Here is a 25,834-nt window from a genome sequence, read left to right as displayed (position 1 = left end):
GGTGCAGGACACCAGAACACACTGTCCAGATTCTCAACCCTGCCCCTTTATACAACCAGCATCAAAATGAGAATTAGTTTCCTTCCCTTTCCTTCCACTCGCTTTGCCTCAAATGCAGATGGGAAAGATAAGGCTATGCATTGTCAGAAAAACCTCCAGATTTTGTTAAGCCAGTTCATCAGCCTTTAACAATTGTTCAGTGTTTTGCCCCAAACAAACAGGTCAGCCTCCTAACCAGCACCAAGAGGCCCCATTGAGAACCAGCATCCCAGGCAGTTTTGCTGGTTTAAAGTGTGGCGAAAGCCAGAAACTGCTGTCATTCTGGATCCTGCCTGAGGCACAGACTCTGCAGCGTGGGATAAAATTACACTTCCACACCCCATGCAATACCTGTTTTGTAAGTATAAAGTTTCAGTTTCCAGGACTGTCAGCTTAATGCCCTTGAAGATGCCAAGTTCCCTTTTCTTTCAGGTATCTTAAGTCTGCTTTGGGTATAGACATACAGTAACAGACAACAACTGAATTAATAGTTAGACAATCTGAGTCTAAAAAAATATATATATGTTTCACTAATACATGCAGAACATGTGACTAAGCACCCAAACAGTTATGATAGAAGAAGTCTCCTCCATCCCTCTGGAAGAACAAAACTTTCATCTGAAATGAGCAGTATGCACAAACATTACCAGCCACACAACAGTGGCAAAACCTGCTGGTGATCACTAACATCACTGTCATTCACCAAAGGACTGGAAAAAGCCCTTCTCTTGTTTTCAAGATGACAAAGAATCAGTGCTACTGTTCAGAAAACTAAGGCATGTACGTCTAGCTTTGTATTAGCAATACCTCACACATCAGATTAGAGGTACCCTCCCTTGATCAGTTTTAAATGAGCAGGATGGTGAAGGATTCCACAGCTAAATTGAGACTTTTCATTAATTTGTCACAAATGTCATAATTATTTCAGTTAAGTAATCAAATCCATAACCCAGAAAGATGAGCATTGCTTTTCCAGATTCATCAAGTGATCGTTTTAGAAACACATTATCAACAGTTGATAAGGTCCTCCTCCTAAGAGGAAGGAGAGGAGGCATCACTTTAAAATTTCATAAAACTGAGTAAGGTTTTAAGACTACATACAAAGAGAACAAAACTAACAGAGCAGAGGAGGGAAATCCTCTAAGGCAGATCAAATTATTTGTGCCTGAATTCAAGGAATTGCTGAAGCTGAAGTTAAGTACAGGTATCCATCCTGTGTGTGAAACACTAATCCACTCAAAGTATTTATGTACAGAACCACATATACACATTCTCTTCAGTCACAGAAACAATATCTGTTTTACTGCAGGACTGCAGGAAAGCTGGTAACAAAACCAAAACCCAATTCAAGTGCAGAATAAGCTTCTGTAAACCTATAGAAATTGTATTTGAAGAGTGCACTATGTTGCAAAATTCCTGTATGTTATAACAGGGAAAGAGAATAAATACTGTTAACAAAGGTAACAATTATTTTCAATATCCTTTTTTATTTGCACTCTTCTACTTACACAACAGGATCTCAAGACCCTGAAATTGTGGGTGCCATACAGACCTATAACAAATACGCAGGTCTTGTCCCAAAGGCAAGAGGAAGAAAGGAAGTTAAAATATTTGTTGAAAAAGCACTAAGCACAGTTCACATCAAAGCAAGGAAACATCAGGAGCACACTGCTATAAAGGTCACTGTGTATTTTTAATATCTCCAACATTGTCATTATTTGTTTTCACTGAAGAAACAAACTCATTTTGCCTACCAGACTCCTCCAATTACAATGAAGACAGACAAGCAAAGGAATGGCCAATACTAAAATAAATTTACAGTAAACCTCATGAAGGCCAGCCACTTTAAGATGCATATAAACATTTGTTTCCCAGATCAGAAAAACTCTCATAGAAAGTCTAATCAAGCTTTAGTTTTCTGAGAAGACCTCAACTATGAAAATATTGATTATTTTAGATCTTGTGATGATATTCAAATACTCTTAATGGAGGAAGGAACTTCTTTATTTTGGAGTATCAGATCCATTAAAGGCCTCTTGGGTTTTAAACTGCTGTACAAAGACGGGTCCAGCATGATAACAGAAACTGCAGATGAAGACATTTAGCCCTTCTCCCACAAAGATGACCCAGACTTAGAATATGCTAGAGAGAAAAAAAAATTAAACATCTCAGTAGCTGCAGGTGCTTGCTGAGCAAAAACAACAGGTAAAGAACTAAGAAAGGCAAACCCTGTAAAGAAGCAAGAGAACAAGAGACACTAAAGATTCACTAAAGCCCATGTGAGTTCATCACCCAGAGCTGCACTTGGTACCAGGAGAGAGGAACAGCACCCTGAGTACACGAATTCTCCATCACCCACATTCCAGCCAAACCCACATAATGACTGATAACATTCAAATGCACAGACAGGTATTCACCCACAGGTATCACTGTGCACATCGTGCACTGATCTAGAGAAACTATGTGATATCTTCAACATTTAGTAACATGAAAAGCAAATTAATATCATTCCAGAATATTTTGTACCATTTCCTATATTATTTCTCACCAGGAGTAGTCAAGGTAAGCTAAATTTTTTTTTATCTTCTTGGAACTGCATGAACTTGTTTGTTGTTATCTGTGCTGCTGTTCACATACATCTGCTTACATTTCACAGCACCAAGAGAAAATAAAGGAATAATCAAAAATCAAATCTCAGTTAAAACAAGACAGACAAAGGATAAGCACATCTGTATAGCTCCTGCAAGTAGAAAAGAGTAGCTAAGTCAACAAACTGTGGGGAAACTAGCAGTGCCATTGAACAAAACCAGGCAAATTATTGATTTTTAGCTTTATGGATTGTTGACTCTGGAAGTGATCCAGCGGGTGATAAAGGAAAGTAATATGCTTCTTAAAACATTAAGAACTCAACCTCACCCTAGAGTTTGGACCTCCATTTTATATGGGCAGTTTCAAATACACAGAAGAGCAGGTAACTGTGTATACAAAACCCTAACATAACAAGGATATTAAGAATGACTAGCAATGTATATTCTATCATGAAGCTCTAACCAGATTTTTACCATTCTGAGGTAAAAAAAAAGTACAAGCTGCAAACTCAAAAAACTCCCACAAACAAAACCCAAGTTTTGAATGAACTTGTTTGTAAAAGCTACCAAGCTAGCTACCTCTTTCCTTCAGAAAAAGAAAATAATCAGTTAGTTGTAAATTATTCAGATCTAATAAATACACATACTAAAAATTTGCTATTTAAATGCTTTCAAGCCTCTCCCGTTACATGGTAGAATGGTAATAACTGAAATTTAAAACAGTGTCTTGAGGCTACAAACATCTGTTTTGTAAACAAAACCTGGTACAATCCACCCCTTCCCTCTGCCCCCTCAAAAGGAGGGCTCATACACATAGAACCACTTAAAGACAAAAAAAAAAAAAAAATTACAGTCACAATTGTAAGTAGCAGGATCCCTGCCAGACTAAAAGTGTTTAAATACTAGGATCCATGTAGGAAGTAGGAATGAAATTATACAATGCAGACAGTGGCTACCCAGGCTTGACAGACCTGCTATAAATCAATGGCCATCAGCATCCCTCTGCTACCACTGTTTACCTACTTTAAGCACCATAAATATTTTTCTTTAACAATTGTTGGGTTTGTGTTTTCTGTTCAATATTGTTGTCAGGCAAAAAGTCAGCATATTAGAACAATGTGTATTTTTCTATATTCTGCCAAAGGCACACTGCCCCTCCTGCACAGGAGTGGAAGTATAGACAGTTTCACATTGTCTTTGGCAAAGCTGTCTTCTATAACAGGAGGGCATTGCATTCTGTACTCTCCAAGCCTTCCCTTGTTTTTAACAGTTATTTACCCAGACTGTAAACAGAAGTCAAAGTAAACACACAGAAACTCACTCATATATTTCTGATGCAGGACCATTATCCCTACCAGAAGAAACATGATTAATAACTAAAAAGTATTGTTTTCTTCATAGCCAAAGCAGCTGGTTGCATAACAAGCCGGGGGATTTAAGTACATCTATCCTGCACAGCACATTTGTGAGTGCCAAACTGCACCAGTCACTTACAGACTCTCTGTAGCACACAGAAGAGCTAATAAAACACTGCTGTGCATCATATCCCACAGGCAGCCCTGATTACACTGCAAAACAGCAACGTACCTTTCAGTCTCATGGAATTCCCATTTTTTTGCTGCTCATCCTCTTCATTAATGGTGAATAAACCTGGGGGATTTGGCCTGGCACTTTTCTTCAGTCTCTCTTGTCGGAGGGCAGTAGTTGAACCAGGCATGTTGCTGTTGCCTTCTGCTTATTAAAAAAAAAGTAAGAAACTCCAGCCCCTGATTAGCCACTAGCTGCAAGGCTGTCTGTTCATTTGAGCACTTGTAACAGATCCCCTATGGATAAGCAGTATGCAAACAGCTGACAAATACCAACATCTAGTCGACAGCGAAAGGCTTGCAGTTGTTCCCCTCCTTGAAGAAAAACCCTAATTAAAGGCACATTGGTTTGGATGCTGCTTTTTGCCGTCTTAACCTGTTCAGTCAGAGATCCCAGCCCACAGCTCCAGGTTCCTTGCAGCAGCACCTTCTTCCAGCTCCAGCACACTAAAATATTCAGCACGCAATACAAGAGGAGAAAATTTGATACGCCGCTGTTAACAGTTGCCCTGACAACACGGACACATCCTAATCAAAGGAGGGTCTATGAGTGCTGTCTCCTCAGCTGCGGCGAGCCGGCCTTGGGAACGCTGTCTCCTGCCCGCCTGCGGAGAGCTGGAAGCACCTCGGCAGCAGAGGCTGCTCCTTCCTCCTCTCCAGGCAGCGAGAATGGAGCTGCGGTTGCACAAGCAGATGAGCACGGAGTGAAAAGAAGCCTGGAAGGCTCCAGGCATGAACCTGCTTTTTGCTCAGCTCCTCTGCTTATTCATGTTTAGAAATTTTAGCTTAACCTAAAACAATGAGGATGAGTCCTCTTGTGTATTTGCATGTGCTGGGTGTCGTGTGTGCCACCGCCCCCCCACCCCCTTAATCACCTTCCTATGCAGTACATACCTTTTGCATTAGGAATGCATACACCCACAATTACAGGCAGGTGTTGGAACATTCTTTTCCACATGTGAAAACGCAAAATTAAGAATTTCTAGCTTGTGTGGAAAACACAAGGCAAAAAAATTCTGAAAATCCTGTACCATGCCATTAGTTTTACAGCACCAACCTTTACCACACACTATGCAAAATGACCAAAGTCCAAACAGTCCAGGTAGTTTTAGTTAATTGATTTCCCTCATATGCTGGCATTCTGGATTTTCTTTAGCCGTTTACAACACAATGCTTGCTCACAAGTTTTACAGTCTGAATATTTCATCCTTCACAGCTGCAAATGCCACTATGGAATATGCTGGATCTTCACCTGAGAGATACCTCATTCTTCATCCATTTCCACCTCAATTCAATGTGTGCTCACCATTTCAAAATGCTACCACAGAAAAACTGCCAGCTTGAATCACTCTATAATTTTAAAAGGACATTATTTTTCCTCACTTCAGGGTTGTTTTGTTTTGGCTAGTTTTTAATTTGTTTGTTTTTTAAGGGAATCTTGATGTAACCTGATCAGTCACCACAAGATGGCACAGACATTAGCTGACAAGTCTGTAGGTGGCTCATTGAAAACTGAGAGTATATGATCACCTCAACAGCACAGATAACAAAACTGAAGAAGGGTCAGAATTTATGACATGAACTATGCTGACTGCCACAGTAGCCTGGGATGCTCTTTATAGAGAAATCCTGGATCATGCTCAGTTGGCAGGATAGCTCTGTTCTTGCACATCTCAGGCTCATGAGCCAGGATCACAGCAGATCGAGAAGAACACAGCACCACCTGAAGGCTCAGCTGCACTGTTCTTCCCTCTCCAGCACAGCCACAAAATATCCAACCAAAACAGAAGCATTTTGCAGGATCAAGCCCAGAGCCCACCTCTAGTATGCATTTCCTCCTGGCTACATGCTGCCTCTTGGCTACACCTTGGACTCTGGGCGTATACGGAAGCTTCACACGATGACATCTGTCTGCAGTTAGAGACACTTTGTACTACAGGGTGTGGACAAAAGAGTAAAGAATAAAGCTCTAACACAAGCTGCTCTTTGGCTCAGCAATTTGTCTTCTGGCATTTATACAGGCACTACTACTTTATTCCATAAAGAGAAATAGCTTCATTCTTCAAACCTCATCTACCTAATGCCTCCCACAAACACAACAGAACACACATATTTACAAACAATACATAACACACATATTTACAAACAATACATAACACAAACACACAAACAGAAGGTGGACAGTAGTTGGTGCCATCTTTTTTCATACATGCCAAGACTTGCGAACAGAACAAAAGTAATAGAAAACAATATTTATATGGCAGCTTCATTAAATATTGCTCCACCCCCTTTCACTGCTTTAAGTAAGGATTTCTACCCTTTAAAAAATTGTTTCATCACCTTTGATTAGAAACTTCTTAAACAGGCATTTCAAAACAAGTAAGAACACAAAAAGATACACCTGACTGGAGCAGCTTCCCAGCTTACAGGTATGTTGACTGCTTCAGCATGTCCATTTCCCTATTACTGAAGGAGTCATGCAGAACAGCTACAGGACTGAGAATTACTTCCTTGGTCCTTGCAGGATCCCCCACACCCACAGGACTGACTTGCCTTCCATACAAAATGTGGCAATAACCCAAGTTTGATGTTCCAGGGGCTGGTGCAGATGGATTGGGGCAATGACACACAGGCAACTGAGGTGTTAGCACACTTTGCTTCCTGTTGACTTACTAATGCAGAGGTGACAGAGGAAAAGTATCAACAGCACATTCAGCTAACACAGCAAGATTTTATTTCAAGGTCCCCATGGTTAAAAACTATGCCAGCTGACAGCATGTTTCCAATTGCCTAATGAAATGCAACCTATTACATATAAAAGACACCCATTATAATAAAAAACCCTCATAACTTTAGGCACTTGGGCATTTTTTTTTTCTGAAAAACATTCCTAAAATACCATTAAACATACATTAAAGGTACCAGCACTGCATAAGAGACTGTACTGACAACCCCCCTTCCTTAATCCACTAGTTTAGGGAAGAAAAAGAAGCTCCTGAGGTATTTCTAGCAGGAAAGCTTTGCTTATTTCAGCCTTGTCTCATCTACGTGGGAGCTTCTATACGAAAACTGGGATGAAAGCAACATTTCCCTGAGGGAACAAAGGGATGGATAATTTTAGGAACAACGCTGTTAAACACTTAAGGAAAAAAAAAAGACAAATCAAACAATTTTCTTACATAAACCCTATTATTGATTCTTTCCCCCCCTCTAACCATTAGTCATCCTGTGTATTAAAACAATCACAGCTGTGCTCTCTTACTGAAGGAGTAAGATTCTTTCAAGAGAAGGAGTGAGGGCAACTGTATCTTGAGGGCACCGGGTCATTCATGAGTTTTCCTTTTTACAACACCTGCAAACTGATTATCAGACAAACCATTACACTTAAACACACCCACTGGATTCTATAGGTATAATTACCTGCACAAAACATCATCTGATATGCAGCAGTCTTTAACAGCAGCTTGAATAAGAACTATTGGGACACTAATATCATGATATGGGAAATGTAAATATTTATGACAACACACTGAGAGATGTTTCTGCTTTACCATCAGGTATTTAGACTTGATATATTTACCTATGAAAAGGAAGTTGAAGCCAGTCATCATGGATGAACTGCAGATTTGCCATCTTCTTTCATTAACAGGATTATTTAATTCCCTGTAAAACTATCCAAACTGTCCATGAAGCTCATTACTGTGATTTAGAGTATTATGAATTGCACATAACTTTACATTCCACAGCCACTACCTTGTGAATGCTTCCCCTCAACTTGCATGTATTTGTATCAAGAAATAGATCAAAAAAATATATTATTTTAGCATACATTCCTTTACAGATTGCCTCTATTTCACTGTTATTTCTGATTTTCTTACAACTGCAAGACTCAGGGCAAGGTAGGTATACATCTTGTATTTTTATGACAAGAAAGGATATAGAATTTTGCTTTGATATTTATGTTTTCCCTGCATTAAACAATACGGTTCTATTGGGAACTAGGTTTCAAATGTTTATTTCCTGGAAAAAAAAAGTCAGGAAAATTCAATTAAAATCTCCCACCCTGTTCTGCAAAAACATTACAACAAGAAAACTTCAATGTACCTAATCATCAAAACACACAAATAATATTTTGTATAGATTTTCATATTTTCAATATTAGCATCTGTATCAAAAGCTTTCTCTATGAACCCATTTAAAAATAGGCACTGCTATACAATATCTCAAATTTGAAGGGATCCCTAAAGATCATTAACTCCAACTCCCTATCTCTCACAGGAATATGCTGGAATACAAATACACAAACTAAACTCCAAACTCAATCTATTCCTAGTTTTCTTCAGGAGTCATGTGTCTGTCTTTACTTTCTACTTCACTAGGTTTTAAATCAGAAAGTCAGGCCTAAAAATGGAGAAAGTAGGGCTTTTATTTTTTCCCTACTCATATGAAAAAACAGCTATTTAGCTGTTTATCCAGCATTAAAGGACTGGAAACATCCTTTTCTATGCCATTTAAATCTAGGATAAAAACTAGCCTTAAAAAGGCAGGCAGGATTCATCCCCACACCTCATGTTGTATTTTTCTACAGTTCACTTGGAAATAGCCAAAATGGCCATTGTATCAGAAAAAACACTTTCTTCCATTAAGTCAACCACTCTCTCACACACCTAATTTTTTCCACTGCTGCTCTCTATTTTCTCTTCCTTTTACCTCTTGTTTTCCAAAACCAACACATAATAACCTTGTCTTTATAGAGGTTTCTAAGTTTCTCATCAAAGATCTAAGGCCTCACTTTTACGTACATGATAATAAAGGACCAGCCAATTATTTTTACTGCAGTAACTGAATTGTTTTTAAACAACTTCAGTTGTTCAAAACAACTGTTTATATAAACATCAGATATAATAACTTATTATTTTTGCCTTCTAGGAAGGAAGAAAAAATGCCCCTTGAATTAATCAGTAAGAATATAAAATGCTAGAGAATAAGAAGGAAAACCTTCTTCCCAGTTTGCTGTCCCTCTGACACACACAGTGCCATACACTGGACCAAGGGCTGTTAAGAGCTCCTCAGAAGTGACTAGATAGAAGGTAAGTGTTAACTGTTTCTCCTCCTGCCAAAGAAATCTAAACCTGTGTGCATTTCCATGCATAGAAAAAATTTAGAAGGCTGGAAGCCCTACCCTATTTCAGTCAAACTCACTCATCAGCACAAAAAGGCACATGAACATGAGGAACTCAAGAACTTAAAGAGTCTCATCATTCAAAAACACTTTCCACATATACACACCAATAAAACAATCAAATACAAGACTTACATTAACAAGTCTGTCACATATTTTAATTAAATTGATTTGCATAGCATGACTAATTATAAACATTGCACAAGGCACACCATGATGAATCAAGAACATGTTTGATCACTCTTAGTCAACACTCTTTATTTATATATAACAGAATTATGTTGGATAAGACTCTATAGTAGAATATTTCATGTAACTTCAAGCAATGGTCAGTTAAATAAGGAAAGGTAGCAAGGAATTGGGAGTTCACAGGACAGTAGCAAACAGGAATTTAGTAGAAGACAGAAGTTATGAATTCTAATTGCTCTACAACTAATAGCCAGGGCAATGTTGTCACTGCTTCTGTCTGTAAAAAAAAAAAGAAAAAAAAAGCTTATTTTTTAAAATACCTGGGTTTAATACATGTCAAGAGAACCAAGCATTTGTACAGCACTCAAAATTAAGAACACTTATGTACATACTAAGTTTTCAGTAGAAATGAATACTTCAAAGACAAGGCTCCAAGCTTTTTCACAGAAACACGGACATGACAGAAAAGGAACTGTGCTAAGACCAAATTAATTTTTTTTTTCATTGTTGTGTTACTGGCATTAGTATCTGTGAACTGTGTTAATTACCAGTGCTTTCCTGACATCTTAGTTCCCAACATGATTCTTAAGAGGATGACCAAGATTTCTGGACTTTTAGATAAAAGGGAGCTTCAGATAAAAAAAAAGGAATATTTTGAGACATCAGTACTTTATTTTTTCCCTCACTAGTCTCAGAGTGACTCTCCTTCTGGAGCACATATCATTCCATCATCTCTCTGAAGAAACTCATTGCTAACAAGAGTCAGGGTTTCTAACTCCATTTATTTGGACAGCAAGGCAGCCTAGTCCTGCATGTCATCTTAGCAGACAACTTACGGTTATTTCCCTTGAACTCTGACAGATCTCCTAGAATACATATTTTCAAGCTTTGTCCCTAAAGCCTATTTGTTTGCATTAAAGAAAATATGGCATGACTTCAGAACCAACACTAAGGGAGAGCTGCAGAATTAAACCTGAACAGTTTCACAAATACACAATTTCTCATGCATGTGTAAGGCAAAAAAGAACATTACACACATAGCCTTTTCTGCCATAGTTCTTGGAAAGCCACTATATCTCTCTAATAGAAGTCACATAGAGGGGATCCCCTCCCTGAAGGAAGGACAGATACAGAAGGAGAGTTAGCACAACAGCAGCAGCATACTGTGGCTTGTATTGTGGATGTAGACTTACACATGCATTTTTCAAGTGGAGAAAAAAGTATGTTGTTGCAAGATAAATAATTGCCTCAATTATGCAAATACTGTATCTGATCATTTAATTACTTTTAACACCACAAACAATTTTCAGCTCTAAAGTATTAAATTTGTTTATCTGGGATAATAATAAATCATGCAAATAAAATATTAGACATCTCAGTACTGTAAATTTACATTTTGCAGTTTGAAACAGCACATACACAAGTACAGCTTTCAAAATTAAGCCCCAAAAAAATGCATATTACTTTAACTAAATTAGTAAAACTTCTCTTTCTGTATTGGAAATATGCATAAGCCAGCTGTTTGACCATCACCTAGCAGGCTTGATTCTTCATAAACTCTTTTTTTTAGTGGCAGTGCTTGGCTTTGGGGCTTTTGTGTGGCTGTGTGTGTAGCATTACTATGATTTTGAATTTTTTTTGGGGGGGTGGATTTCTTTAGACAGGGCTGGGTTTTTGTTGTTGAGTTTATGTTTCTTGTGGTTTGTTTCACACATACTTTTTTTTTTTTTTTAACACTAGTAATGCTGGGTGTAGGTGGGTGGAGAAAGACAGCCTGACTCCTATTACACGATAAGCACACAGAATGGCTCGTTCAAACTTTTCCATAGTGTGTAGTCCTTGCACAGACATTATTTGACCAATCAGAGATACCCGGACACAGTACTTGAACAGCTTTCTAAAGTTGAGGGACGGCTTCTATGAGGATTTCAACCTAAATTTAATTTAGTTGTATCATTTTCATTCCACCAGGTACTGGTAAATCTCAGTCTCTGTATATTCAGTACTGCCTCAAAAATCGTTAATGTGGAACCAAAGACATAATCATAGGCTCTGATACACAATTTCATAGTTTGAATAGGTTTTCATCAGAGGGGCGGTGGCAACAGAAGAAATGCAGATACACGATTTATATATTAAAAGACAAAGGATTCGCACTGTGCTAACGTTTAGATAATCACGGATGGAAATTAGGGCACGCCCACCACACACAAGCATCGACACTCGCAGCGCTTTTGAGCACACGCCCTCCCGGCGGTCCCCGTTTCCCCGCGCCTGGCGCTCCCGCAGTCCCTGCTTGCGGAGCTGACCCTCGGGCGGTACCGCAGCCTGTGCCGAGCACCGCCACATCCCCCGCTGCCGGGGATGGGCACGGGCAAGGTCCACCCCTCCTCTGGCCACAGTGACCAGCTGCACCCGGCAGCTCCCCTTGGAAAGGGCATGAACCGCCTGAGCCGGCCAGAGAGAGAAAACCCGCGTGTCACAACACCGTCGTGTAAATTCTCCCCAGCAAAACACGTTGGAACCGCTGGGAAAGAGCCACGAGAACCAGAGCAAGCCTTCAACTCCCAGCCACTGTATGCTTTCTGCACTTTTGTATTTTCCCTAATAATTTATCTATTTGTTAGGAAAAAAAATATACACAGCAAGATAAAATTTGATTTAGTCTCAGATGGAGAAAATACCAGGATAAGCAAGCAACAGATATAAAAGCAGTGAAAAAGTGAACACCTCAAGTTTTCAGCTTTCACAAGCCACCTGGCACTGACATGATTTAAAGGGCAGATTTGTTTTGATGCTAAAAGTACAGAGTAATACGAAGCTCACTTAGAAGAAAGAACTACAACAGTACACGCAAACACAGCATTAAAGTTTCTTTGCAACATTGCAAACACACAGTTCTCTCTCTGGTATCCCAGAGCTTGAGCAAATTGTTACCTGTGCACAGAGCTGGCTAAGGCAGCCCAGAGCACGCATGAGGAACACTCACAGGCAGAGACATGCCTATGTTTATGGATGGGCAACCATAAAATTAGGTGCCTCAGAAGCTTCTCCATGTGGTATTCCCCACAAGAGGGCCCCTCTCATCTCAGGAATCACTGAAGAGCTTGTTACCATTATTAGATGCTCGAGTAGCTACGACTGAAAAAATCTAACTGGTGTAACTTAGTATATCCCCTGAGCACTGTACTCACTTGCCATCTATACATTTATGAATGGCAGAATAAAAAAAAAACCACCACCTTCACCCTGGGGTAAATGGCTTGAGTGCAGCAGATTATCTGCCAATAAAGAGAGCCACTTATAACATCTCTCTGCAACACCCTGGTGGTGACGTTGAAGTTTTCCCCAGGATCAGCCCTGAAAGTCCATGTGTGTAGCCACAGAAGGCAAGGAAAGAAACAAACCAGCCACGCACCACAACACACACAGAGCTTTGTTTTTTCAACAGAGGCAGTAGTTTGACCGGTAGCTAATTTCACCAAACACAGATGGGATGTTGACCTTCCTGAGGAGCCGGATCCAGACACAGGTGTTCCGCTTGCGGAGCAGATTACAGCCAAAGCCATCTGCATCACCCTCCCTAGGCACACACATCTGCTTGCTTATGGATGGACCAAAAAGCCACGGAGCTTGATGTGCTTTGAGGTTGTTCCTGTTTGTGAACCCCTGTGATAACTAAAGAGACCTAAAAAGATCTCAAGCAGCCAACAAATGTCACAGAAAAGCCTCACAGTTAAACTTCACAGAAGTTTAACTCTGACATCTCACTCACTAAGAAGTTTCAAATTAACTTTGACAGCATGAAGTAATTTAAATTTGAAATACTCAAGAACTTATACAAGCAGATCCTTTGGTCTACAGATGTCCCAATGAATAAAAGTTCAACACATAAGCTTGAAATGAAACTATAAAGGAAGTTCAGAATAAATCTAGGCACGTAAGTCCTTTTAAAACAGAACATATGCAAAATACATGTCACCTGTTGGCTTGATTCTAGTTTTGGTATGTAATTATAAAAAGACTGATAATCCAGTTAAAAATAAATAAAAAAAAAAAAACACATCAGCAATGTAAGGTAGAGAACTGGAAAAGAGTTTGTTAGAAATTACTTCAAAAAACCTGTCAGTTCTTGCCATGGAAAGTGAAGTCAATGTGGTTGCAAACTCTGAAACACATAGGTATACATATGCACATCCTTTCTGAAGCTGAACTTTAGAGAGATACCTGGGAGAGACTTGTAAGGATTTCTGAGCTATATTCTATACTTCTAAGTCTAATGAAGACAACACTTGGATGAGTCTGCCCACAGTCATTGCTTGTGACTGCATGTCTGCATTACATAAAGTATGTATTAAAAATATTATACCGAGAAAACACAATCCATCAGCCAACAGCCATATGGCCTATACATATGCTGTTTTCATACAAAAACTCACTGTTTCATTCAGAGATAAATCTGGACTTATGTTAGAGAAGGACTAGCAAAGGGTCAGTGGAATGGGACTGGGGAGGACGGTAAAAAAGGAAAGGACTGAAAGTTAGACCCATACTTCACAGTCCAGCAAGCAGCAAAAGCAAACAGCATTGCTCCTACAACAGCGATACAGCGGTCGATCCGCTTGCGTAAGCCAAAATCTCCTCCCTGCACCCTCCTCACCCTTAGGGCCAAAATAAAAGCGAGTTAAAACGGTCTCGCAGTGCATCCCTCCTTAGAGGAGACGCAAGGACATCTCCCCGCTTTCTCCGTAGGAAAGAAGGGCTCGCAACAGCCCGTCACTCGCACGCAGCCAAACCCCGGGGCCCCGCAGCGGGCCTCGCTCGGCAGGCGCCGGGGCGCTGCCACCAGGTACCTTGACCCTGCCGAGCCGTCCCTCCGCCCTCGCCGGGGCTCACCCCGTCCCCGTTAGCAGCGTTTCGCGGCTGTCCGCCCACCCTTACTGCCGGAGCTCGGCGCTACCTCAACCCGGCTCAAAGCCCGCAGCCCGGCGGCCGCCCCCTCCAGACCCCTTCCCCGCCGGGCGGCTCCGCGCCCCGCGTCAGCCCCGCCGCCGTGCGGGCGCTCCGCGGCACCCCGAGCCCCTGGAGCGGAGCCTTCCGAACGACCGGCGGCGAGCCGGGAGCGACGGCGCGGCCCCGCCGATGCCCCCGCGCGGGGTCGGGAGGGGTCTCGCCGCTACGGCGGGCACGGTTCGGGCACGCCGACCCCCCGCTGTCCCCGGCCGGGCGGCGGCGGTGCCCGGAGAAGGCAGCCAAGTGCCGCACGGCCGCGGAGCGCCCCCGCACCTGTTGCGGGCGAGGCCGCCGCCGGGCCCGCCGCGCCGCCGCTCCGCACGGCGCCCGCCCGGGAGCGCGGGGCCGCCGCAGCCCAGGCGGGCCGCTCCGCTCCGCGCCGCTCCGCGCCGGCCGCCCGCCGCCCCGACCGGCCCGGCCGCTGCTCACCTGCGGGCCGCCGGCGCCCGCCGCTCCTGCCCGCGGCCTCCGCCATGTCTCCTCCTGCTCGCCGAGCGCGGCTGCTCCGCCCCGCGGCTCCGCGGCCCGGGGCAGGTGAGCGCCACGTCCCCCGCCCCCGCCCGCGGCTCTGCCCGGAGCAGGTGAGGGCGGGACCGGGGCCCGCGGCCCGGGAGCAGCCGCCTCGGAAGGGCTGGAGGCGTTTATGCGGCGGCGGTGCGGGGGCGGCCGCCCGCACTCCCGGCCCCTGCGGCGGCCCGGGCGGCCGAGGTGCCGCTGTTCACACAGGTGTAATTAGTTTTTTCTTCAGAGCAGCTCCCGCCGCATTGGCACGGCTCGTTCCGTACCGGCGCCGAGAGAAAAAACAGGTTTGGGGATGCTCGCCATCTCGGCAGTAGGTGGGAGGAGTGGCGGCCGCCTCGCAAGCCCAGGCGATTCGCCGCATCGTGTGGGAAAGAGCTGCACTGCTGTAGACTCGTTCCTGCGGCACGTGCTCTTGAACAGCCGGTTTTAAAGCTGCGTGCAACGCCTTGATTCCAAAAAAATGGCTCTGAAGAGCTGTCGATGCATCAGTGACTTCTGTAAAGGTCATGGTCCTGTTACCTTTCTTATGAGTTTGTCTTGACTTGCTTTATGCTGCTTTTCAGGCTCATAAGAGTGTTTCTCTTTAAGGTTTTCTCATCTGCATCAAAACATCATTTAATTTTGCATCTTCTTGTAAGTAGCACCAATCATCAGAAGTACAGGTGAAGGAGGGTGGATGAATTGGGGAACTCATAGGATGCAGCGGTGGAAGCAGGCGGGGAGGGACAGCTCCCTTAGTCTGGTGCACTTGGACCGAGCAAACTTCAGTCACCACAGAGCACCCCCCTTTCAGAAAGCGCTAAGTTCAGAGCACAAGGTCTTCTAGGGGGAGGAGAGATTAATATTTTGCTGTTGCACCAAGACCCATTTGTGCTCTAAAATAAGGAGTCTGGGGCTTGGGTGATAAACACGCCCTGTGGCTTGTGGGCAGGAGTGTCTGTAATAGAATAGGCTAGGCTCTGCTGAAAGGTGCAAAAGACAGCAAAATCAGCACTGCCTTGGTGGAGTTTTCACTTCTGTGCTGGAGGTGGTAAAGGTGTCTCTCAGTCATCTTGAGCCCTGGATTAGAACAGCACTGATCAAGGACTAAGAGGTTATCCAGGTTCAAACCCAGTGCTATGCCCTATGGTCAAAATGTTGCTCTCAGCAAAGTCCTGCACTACTGTAATCTTAAAGCCCTCACTTGGGGTCCATCCACCCAAGAGCATATTCTGGGAGCCAGGTTGAAGAATCATAAACTGACCTGTCTGATGCACATTATCCCGCAGTGTTATGTTTTATCTGAGGATGTAAAAAGTAATATCTGGTATCTGGTACAATCTATATGAAGTAGCCTGATGTAGGGATTTTACATAAGCTTTTGTGCACCGATCTAGTATCTGTATGGATTAGCTGTGCTGCTCAGGGAACGACATTCAGACCAGAATTGCTGGGGAAGTATAAGTGTACATGGCCTGGGTATGGATCAGATCCAACAGAGTCTCACCATGGAGAATACAGAACTGATTGCTAAGCAATGCTGCAGAAGCCACCTTGGGTCTGGTGAAGCCAGGAAAGAACTCTAGGAGTTAATTCCCAGCTGATGCCAGGCTAGGTCTCATGAAGACGTTCACTGGAAACCTCAATCACACTCCTTTCTCCCTTACATAGCTGGCATTTCTGAGCAGCCTGAGTCATAGAGAACAGGCTGCATGCTTTCCAAGTAAACAGAGCAGTGCAATTACTTTCCAGTCATACTGCATGAAACCAGAGGTATTCAAAGCTGGACCAATATAGGATCATGCTTCACACAAAAATCAAATTAGAGAAGTTCATTGTCATGGGGTTGCTTCTCAGTGGATAAAGTATTTTTTAAGTTTTGGGTTTTACAAGTTAGCTTCCACCACTGGTCTTTCTAGTGTTTAAAATTACCTTGAAAATGTATTGTTTTCTGCTGTAATAACAGTAGAAATTAATAAACAGTAGCTGCATTTCTCGTGAAATGCAGTGAAGTTTTTGGAATGAGTTCTACCTGTGCCTAAAAATCAATAGCACCATCTTCAGAGTACAAAAAAATCTGACTAAGATTATTTAATCTACTGTTCTTAATCTTATTTTTTTAATACATAATTGTTGCATTGTAGCCAGCAAAAGTTACTGTATACACATTAGGACAATGTGTTTATGTTTTTAAAAAATATTAGTTTTCTTTGAAAATACCTGCTAGACCTGAAAAATTAAGCCTTTTACTGGTTACCAAGACTTATGAAAAAAGAAGTAGCTTCTTGTCCAGGCAAGTCTTACCCTCAATGGAATTTTTTGCAGCTGCCCCAGAAGAATCTGTTGATATCCATTGCTAGAATGGTGGAGTGACAATGACAGTGGATGGATAGGGAACAACCACCATCCTTTTTCATTACATGTGAGAAAAAAAAATCATTGCATATACAAAAGTAGAAAAAGAAACAACAGGCCACAATGACTACAGTGCATGGAGGCAGGACTTTCCATTTCTCAAGTCAAGTACAGCACTCAGAGAAGAATTTTGTTTAGTCTTGGCTTGTTAGTACAGGAATTAGACTAAATAGAAAAACCAAGAAAATATTCAGTGCTATGGTTATCATAGTCAAATTGCAGTAAATTTAAGATGCATCAGAAAGGTTCCCTTGATACTCAGTTTGAATTTTTTTATTCAAATATTTTCCAGTTCTACACCATTGTTATTATTTTAGAAGTCCAAAAATATAGGAAAAAGTAAGTCTTAGGTTATTTTTATTTTCAATTGTGTATGTCAGAGATAGCTTTAGAACAAGCTAACATTACTGTGGTTCAGGTGTATACAACTGGTACAGTTCAGTAGTACATAAACAACTCTAAAACAAATGCACCATAGAACTTAAATTACCAAAAATAAACAATATTAAACTATATAGGGCAGTAGGTAAAAACAATTACCTTTAGGTCTTGCACACTAAAAGAAAAATATGCAATTATGATTGAAATTATGAAGCTCTACTACAGATAATATTGAGATATATTACAAAGAAATTGAAAAGTTGTTGTCACATTTTGGTTTTGTTCCAGTGATGAACTGTTATGTGAAATCTTACATCAGTTTGTCATGAAATTAACATCTGCTTACTTTAACTACAATATTTTATAACTTTTGTGTGTATGTTTTCTAAAAATTTTTTGAAAAACTTGCATGTAAAAACATTTAAAGTAAAATAATGTTGCAGGTTGTTTACAGATTCCTTATGGATTATGGGAGTAAAAGCAGTCAGGAAGCTGCAGTGTTTTTAACATTGGTAAACAAATACTGGATTAAAGTGCAACAGTCCTTCTGACAGCACACCTGCTCTGGCTGAAAGGAAATATTTTCATCTCTGCAGAGAAGCAAAGAAAAAATATCAGTGTCAGGCGTGTTTCTCTCGAAACTCAGTGATCGCCTTCCAGAGTGTGCACAGCATTCCTCCTCTGTAAAGAAAAATCATAAAGACACTCAGGTACAAAGATACTCTCTAGTCTGAAAGCCTTCCAACTGAGATGCTTTCTGATTTTCTTGCTCTGGTTTTGATCAATGATATTCAGTGGGAAGGCTGATCAAAGGTGAAATCCAACATGCATTACTCAAACAGAGAACAGAGTCCTTTTCTGGTTACAAGACAGGGCAATCTTTCCACTTGGCAGATGCCTGCTGTCTGGAATTCAGACTTCTGGTCCAAAGGACTTGCATAACCCACATTTGACTTCCAACATGATGCAAGCTGGTGACCTATACACCTGGCATGATTAGGTGAAATGTAGTGTTACTTACAGTCCATGAGTAATGTTTCTGAAGTTTGATGATGATAATAAACTACTGAAAGTTCTTCTAGATCTACTTTTTTAAATAAAAGCAAGGTTCTAATGGGATATCCAGTGTCTCCAGTTGTAAGGTAAATGTTTTACCTTAAAATTTTTCCTTCAATAGAAAAAGCTTACTTTAAGGTTTAAACAATATCAGCTCTTTGGCAGAAATGTATCAGCATACAAAGACATACTGGAAAGTATTAGTTATTTCAAATGAATTGTACACAATGCAGTAAGTAAAGATTTAGTAACAGTTAATTTTTCTTCTTACAAAGAACAGTTCATTTAACTGTGCAGGATTACCTCAGTCTCAAACATTTCAGATCATCTCGTGTAACATAGCAGAGAACATCCGTTAAGGTATAGTCTTCAGCCAAGAACTGCAGAAAGAAATTTAAATAAACATTTTGTTAGAAACATTATTTAAATTTCTAAGCTCATCTCCCTAGAATTATCTGCCTCTAAAAATAGAAGGGTATATTAGAGGAAAAACCTAAAATTGGGCTGAAATCTGGCATGTGTAACAGAAAAACATGGTTTCTACAAATACAGTGAATCTACTTAAATTTTACACTGTATCCTCTGCATCGGCATACCAGGCACAATTTGAAAGATGTAATGCTTTTACAGCTACTAAAAACCTTTGTCAACTGGCATTTCTATTGCTACCACTGGTATAACAGAATTACAGACTTCACTGAACACAAATTCGACCATAAGTAATAGCACATTTAACCCATGAGGAAATTAAAACAGTTAAGATGTACCTTTTCAAGAATGGCATCTAAATTTGCTGTAATTGAACTTGGAGGAACCTTTGGTCTGATTTGTAGGAGTGATAACTACATGCAGGTATTCCTAAATTAGCTGAAATCTTTAACACCTCTAAAGTTATATAATTTGCTGCAGAGCAGACTGATCTACTTAGGATATTTCACTGTAGCATAGCTAGCCAAGGGTGAACATGTATCCTGTATCCAGAGTATCATCAGCAGGAATGCTGCAGTGTGTAAAGACACTGAAAACCCAAGAGTGTCTATTTACCAGGATATTTTATTGCTTTATTTACAATCAGATTTAGGAACTATTAATGGTACTTTATCTTTATGAAGGCCTTCACATTTATGGCTTTTTCCTATCTTCTGAAAACTAATTAATCTCTCAAGATGTGCTAAAGTAATTAGAAAGGTTTGGTATTTTTTTTAAACTGATTCACATAACAGTATTGCAACTGTGTCAGGCAGTGAATAGGATCATTGCTACCTTGTTTATTGTGGCCTCATCAGCTCCATGAACTCTCAGCCAATTTATGAGATCAGGGTCTTCGGTCCCTGTGCCAGCGGAATGACGATGACGGACAGACAATCCAGGAATATCTGGAACAAGCATATTTGAGACAAGGTTCTGTGTTGCCAAAGCAACCTCTTTTCATTTTTGACTCCTCACGCACTCTCTTCAGTGAGCTTTTCCTTCAAGCTTAGAATACCAGTGTCCTCATAAATAAATGCCAATTCCCAAGGAAAACACACTTAATTACAATTTATAGACAATTATACATTAATTTCTCTGCTTAATTAAGGATAGAGTTAAAGTAGGGTGAACATTGGCACACACAAAATTTTTCTGCCTTCTTCTGCAAATGGCTTTGCTAGTACAAGGCATATCAATTTCACTGTCACTGTTTCTACACTAAGGTTGTTGCATCAATTAACTACACTGTTCAGTGTAACTCATACAGCTGCTGCACAGGCAATGTCTTAGGCTGAGGATCAGCTGCTTTTGGGAAGCAGCACTTAGAAGCAAATTACACAGAAATATCAAACTGCATTAGCACTTCCACCTTCTTCAGGGCAGACACAGCAAACTCAGCTTTCCTCAGTAACATTTAAGTTGTATTTGTGTCTGACCAATTAAGTGTATTTACATCTCACCTCTTGAACTTTCACTGTAACAATTGGAACGGTCTGTAATTCAAGGAACATATATCTAAACATACTAGATTATCATCTTCAGGGGTAATATTTATTCGGTAGGATATGAGCCTTGTACTCTTCCATATAATTACAAACAAAAATATTTAAATCATACCATTCCCTGTAGTGTGATTAACAAATCCAGTATTTTGTTTCCACAATGTATATTCTTACTTCAGAGCAAACCCTGCCAGAAGCAGCACATTAAAGCATCTTTGCTGAGGCTGGCTCAATAAAATGGACTGACGTTTAGCTGGCACTTTTCCATCTGTAGCCCGTATGAAACTTTTCTTTAAAAATTCTTCTCACTTACCTATTGGCTGTGACCTGAGCTGTAGGTTCCTGATCTCTTGATCTTTTTCTTCTATAGCTTGATGCAAGAGGACTTGAAACTCTCTCTCCTTTTGAACTAACTCTTCCAATAACCTGTGAAATAATGAGAATAAAGCACTCATTTCCTTCAGTAGCTTCAAATTTTCAGGAAAGGAAAGATCTTACTATATCAAAACTGGAAACATTGCTGAAAAAGACAAAGACAGACTTCTTCAGCTTTTACTGAAGGTATATTCTTTCACTATAGATTGATTATGACCTATATCAAGATATAAACATTCTTACAGAAGACCCAAATACACCAGCCTCCACATATATGTTCACCCACTAAACAAGTGGTATGGTAGAAAATTTCAGAATTTCAGTGAGATTTCTACAGCCTGTGCTCTGCTTTAAACAAAACTGGATCTGAGAACAAATATCAAAGTGGTTCATAAACTAAGGACCAAACCTTTGTAAGGAAAAATGCCAGTTCACATCTCTCCAGCAGACATTTTCAAAGGTATGGAAATGGTATAGAAGTGATGAAAATGTGATGAAAACATATGTCTGCATTTCATAAATATGAAAAATACATTCTCAACCACACAAGGGGTATCCCTTCCTCACATATAAGGCACTCGGTGCCTGCCCTCCTAGGCTATACTAAGAGCGAGAAAAGAGGAGGCAAAATACTTGCCTACTCCCCTAAGAAATTGCTTCCAAGAATGTCAAGCAGAAGTAAATTGAAACTCATGTTTGATCTCCTTCATAACACAAACCCAGAGAGAAACCTGGAGAGATTAAGTGGCTAGCACCATTTAAGCTGATGAAAATAAAACAGTCAGAATATAATGGAAAATTAATATGTAAAACTGCTGCAATTTGTTCTTTTAGAAAAGTGGTTTATTAAAATGCAGGACTTGTGAATGATATGTTATCAGGAACTTGGTCAAAATTTGGACATGGAGAGCAGACTCATAACCCTATCATTGACTCCTGAGAAGTTCTGCCTTGAAAGGATTGCAGCATCTTCATCCCTTTCTTGAAACATCTGTCAGCCTGAGAACCATGCAATAACTGCTCCATTTCAGCATGTTTCCTTTTATTTATCAATGTATTTTTTTTTTAATTTATATCAGCTGAGCACTGCAACCATTTTCTGAAAGACAGGAATTTCATTAGAAAATGTGCCACAAAAGCCCCTTACCTGCCTTTGCACAGGGGTAAACTGAATTCCACATGATTGCATTGTAAAGGTTTTGAGCCCCATGCAAGCTTTTAGCTTGCATTCAGGCCTACCAGAAACATATTTTCACTTGAGTGCTTCCACACCTGAGCTAACAAACCTTAACAAATTCACCCTGCATGGGAACAGAGCTGCTTGGTGCATCTACACAACCCCACAGCTTGGTTATTCTCAGTGCAAATTGATATTCCATCCAGACAGGTCACCTTTCAGTTAACTTATTCCTACTGTATCTATTCTGGTTGAAAAAGGCCTTCAGGGCCAATAAAATAATTAATTATTTTCTCCTGGTAACTGCTTGCTGCTTATGACAATAAAGCTTTCATAAATATTTAAACATTTTTCTGTACTATTTATTCAAAATCTCTGCATGAATGACTGGATGTGAATATTTGGCCAAAGGCTTTGCATGTGAGAAATTTACAGAAGCAAAGTGTTAGCAAAAAAGTACCTCTACGAGCTGATCATTTCAGAGGCCATTCCCCACCATAAGCTTTTGAAGTAAAGTGAGTAAATCTTAAATATTTATGTATTTCTTTAGGTATAACAATAAGAAAATCACAATATTTCTCAGTGGTCACAAGTAAAAATAATAATTGTGACATAAGGACGCCAAAATACCGATACTTCATTAAATACAGGACCGTATAATTAATTACTCTATTTCTGGCAACCTTCTCAGACACATGTAAAAATAAAGTGTAATTTAACATTTTAATTTCAAATGAAACTGCAGCTCCAAAGAATGTTCTACCAGCATAACAACTGTCTTACTGAAGACATGTTCTCTTTCTATCAAGGCCACATTCAAAATCTGCTGAGGTCAGTAGGAATCCAGTGTCATAAATAACATGCTGCAAAAGCAAAATACCTACTTTTTGGTATACCAGACTATTTGGTATATTTTGATGAAAATCAAACAAAATATAGAGAAGATCATTTCCATTTGAATTTTTCTATTAAAAGAGAAACAAAACCTTAAAGAACCACCTTCCATGTGCATGAAGTGCAAGACATATTTCTGAAAAAAATACAATATCCAAATTTCTGCCTCATTACTTCTTTTAAGCAAAATATCTATTTTCCCCATCTTCCTCTGTTTAATAAAAAGGTAATGGGTGCTGGTAAGCACAGATCCTGCTTGCAGTGACTGCTATGCACAAAACAAATCTGAAGCAGTTTCCTTGTGGAGTTTCTGTGTGGCTGGCTGTTAGCTTGAGTTCACTTGCTGAGAATAGCTATAGAAAAGAACAGCAAGTTCTGCCTTAATGGAAACAAAACACAACACCATTTATCAGCCATACAGAGCACACCAAAGAGAAAAAGCAGAAGTTTGGCAGCAAGTCAGTTTTGTTACAGACCTTCCCTGAAAGGGCACCTGAAATCAAGCCTGACCTTAACTTGCATCACTATGGTTTTGTTGAAATTCATAAAACTATGTAATTGATCAGTCACAGCTAAACAAGGATCATCATTAAAAGGAACAACCTACACTGCAATGGAATTTTGGCACTGTCACTAGTATTGCAGCTTATATATCTTTTGAAAGCTAACCAATGCATACTGCTGTAAGCAGGCTAGTGTCCCTGTCTCCTGATGCCCAGACTTACCTGTTTGTCTCTAATTTTAGCCTGCCGAGCTGGACACTCAGTGATCTGTGAGCAGCCTGGGAGTCATGGGACACCGTAGAGCTGAGTGTGCTCACACCTGAGGTAGCTACTGCATCTTCCAACACAATGCAAGGCTGCTGGATGGTTTGATTCTGAGGCTGTTCATCTTGATCTTCAACTTCTATATCATCTTGATCGGCTGTATCACTTTCAGATGCAAGGCTAAAATGTGGCCTTAATTCTATTAAAATAGAAGCAAAAGAAAAACCACCAAAGTTGTTAAACTTTAGTTAAATATTAAAACAAAAGCAGACCCAAGTGATTATTTCCATATCATCCTATAGCTTTGGTTACAACAGACCTGAAATTTCTGATTTCAGGACAACAGATATTTTCTGCGGGTTTAAGATCACTCAAAATATAACAGCACCCTTGTTTATGCAGATTATTATTCTAGCCATTGAAGGTTCAAGAGTTGTAAAAAAAAAAAACTATCTGTATAAATATGATTCCAGATTTGGCCACCATTTAATGTCAAATTGTGCTGAAGTATCATGTACAGCAGAGTTTCTTTTGCTTAATTCCATTCTCAATAGTTTGTATTTTCTTATGTATCTGACTTTAAACATTTTATTAAATAAATAAACATTATTTCTTGTCTATCCAGGTATTCCTGCTGTTGCTGTTCTGGCATATTTATCACTCCATCCTTATAAGAATATCATGTTCACCAAAAAATGCATCCAAACACAGAGAGGAAATTACAAAAAGGCCCCTCTCCCAACAAGTAAAAGCACACTTCCCTTCTACATGAGAGGGAAGACTGCCTATTTTGTAATGATGCACATCCACAAAACTACAAACACAAAGATATACCCTGGTTTCTGTTGTTCCCTGTTTAAACTACCTACCAGGGCCTACCAGGTATGTGAGATATGTACACAATATCTGACACTCCTATACAACCTATTATTGTTCACAACATCTGCTTGTTAATTCTAACTATTTCATATAAATATTTCTTCCTTCCTTCCTTCAATTGTGGCTCCTTACTGCTAAGAATTCCCTCTAGTCTTCTCACCAAAGTGTAATTTTTTTCCTGAATCCCACTTGCTTTATGCCCTTTCTGCTGAATAACTAAACTAACAAGTATGTTTCTCTTCTTTACAAAAGAAACATTTGTTCCTTGATCTATTTTGCCTCATCATTTCAATGCCAGATACCTTTTTCAAGGCTGAACATGATAAGATCAACAGAGCTGTGCTTCCCCTAAATTCAGGAAAGCAGATTATTATATAGCAGTTACCCAAATACTGCTAGGAAAATATTTCTGAATTTGCTTTGAACTTCTTATTAGCAGGATACAGAAGTTATTTGCCATTGTTCAGCACCAGGCAGCATAAAATTTGCTTTTTACCATTCCTTAAACATCCCATAACTTTTACAAGTGTTAAGGGCAGTGATAAATCTCCACATCATAAGAAAAAATAATAAGAAAAAAGAGCGAGACAAAGGGAGGGGAAAGTAATCAGAATTAGGGAAGCAGTGCCTGAAAACTACTGAGGCACAGAGGCTTTTGTTTAAGCTTGACCACCTACAACTAATGCTGACACTGGGCTGTATGGGGAAGAAAAGTCTACTAAGGAGGAATTCTACAGTTACTCCTATTACACAATGAAGTACATGCCTGTAAGAGGTGTTCAGCATTCTAATCAGAAGACAGAGGAGTTTCTTTATGAC

At 40.3% G+C, this 25,834-nt stretch overlaps 2 protein-coding genes across 15 annotated transcripts in view; both read right to left on the bottom strand.

Annotated features, from left to right (window-relative positions):
- MAP7 (microtubule associated protein 7) overlaps nucleotides 1-15,194 on the bottom strand; it is a 108,078-nt gene extending 92,884 nt beyond the window's left edge. For 5 of the 14 annotated variants that reach the window (XM_085576720.1, XM_085576721.1, XM_085576722.1 and 2 more), the window contains exon 1: nucleotides 4,215-14,403. In XM_085576720.1, coding sequence (XP_085432846.1) covers nucleotides 4,215-4,344 — 130 coding nt within the window. In that variant the 5' untranslated portion in view covers nucleotides 4,345-14,403. Of the gene's footprint in view, nucleotides 1-4,214; nucleotides 14,406-15,026 lie in introns of those variants that run through there. The other 9 variants (XM_085576723.1, XM_085576724.1, XM_085576725.1 and 6 more) reach the window with 5 other exon arrangements.
- A 2,577-nt stretch (nucleotides 15,195-17,771) lies between these two features.
- The window catches only part of MAP3K5 (mitogen-activated protein kinase kinase kinase 5), a 98,719-nt gene continuing 90,656 nt past the window's right edge, over nucleotides 17,772-25,834 (bottom strand). The window contains exons 26-30 of the mRNA XM_021553111.4: nucleotides 24,095-24,335; nucleotides 21,237-21,349; nucleotides 20,214-20,326; nucleotides 19,254-19,330; nucleotides 17,772-18,575 (exon numbers count right to left, since the gene is read on the bottom strand). Of these exons, the coding sequence (XP_021408786.1) occupies nucleotides 18,515-18,575; nucleotides 19,254-19,330; nucleotides 20,214-20,326; nucleotides 21,237-21,349; nucleotides 24,095-24,335 (605 nt within the window). The 3' untranslated portion in view covers nucleotides 17,772-18,514. The remainder of the gene's footprint in view (nucleotides 18,576-19,253; nucleotides 19,331-20,213; nucleotides 20,327-21,236; nucleotides 21,350-24,094; nucleotides 24,336-25,834) is intronic.

The sequence above is a fragment of the Lonchura striata genome, chromosome 3 (genome assembly GCF_050655825.1).
Source record: "Lonchura striata isolate lonStrDom1 chromosome 3, ASM5065582v1, whole genome shotgun sequence".
In the NCBI taxonomy this organism is placed as follows: Eukaryota; Metazoa; Chordata; class Aves; order Passeriformes; family Estrildidae; genus Lonchura; species Lonchura striata.
Note: the sequence above shows the minus strand (reverse complement) of the source record. Positions and strands in the feature narration are given on the sequence as shown.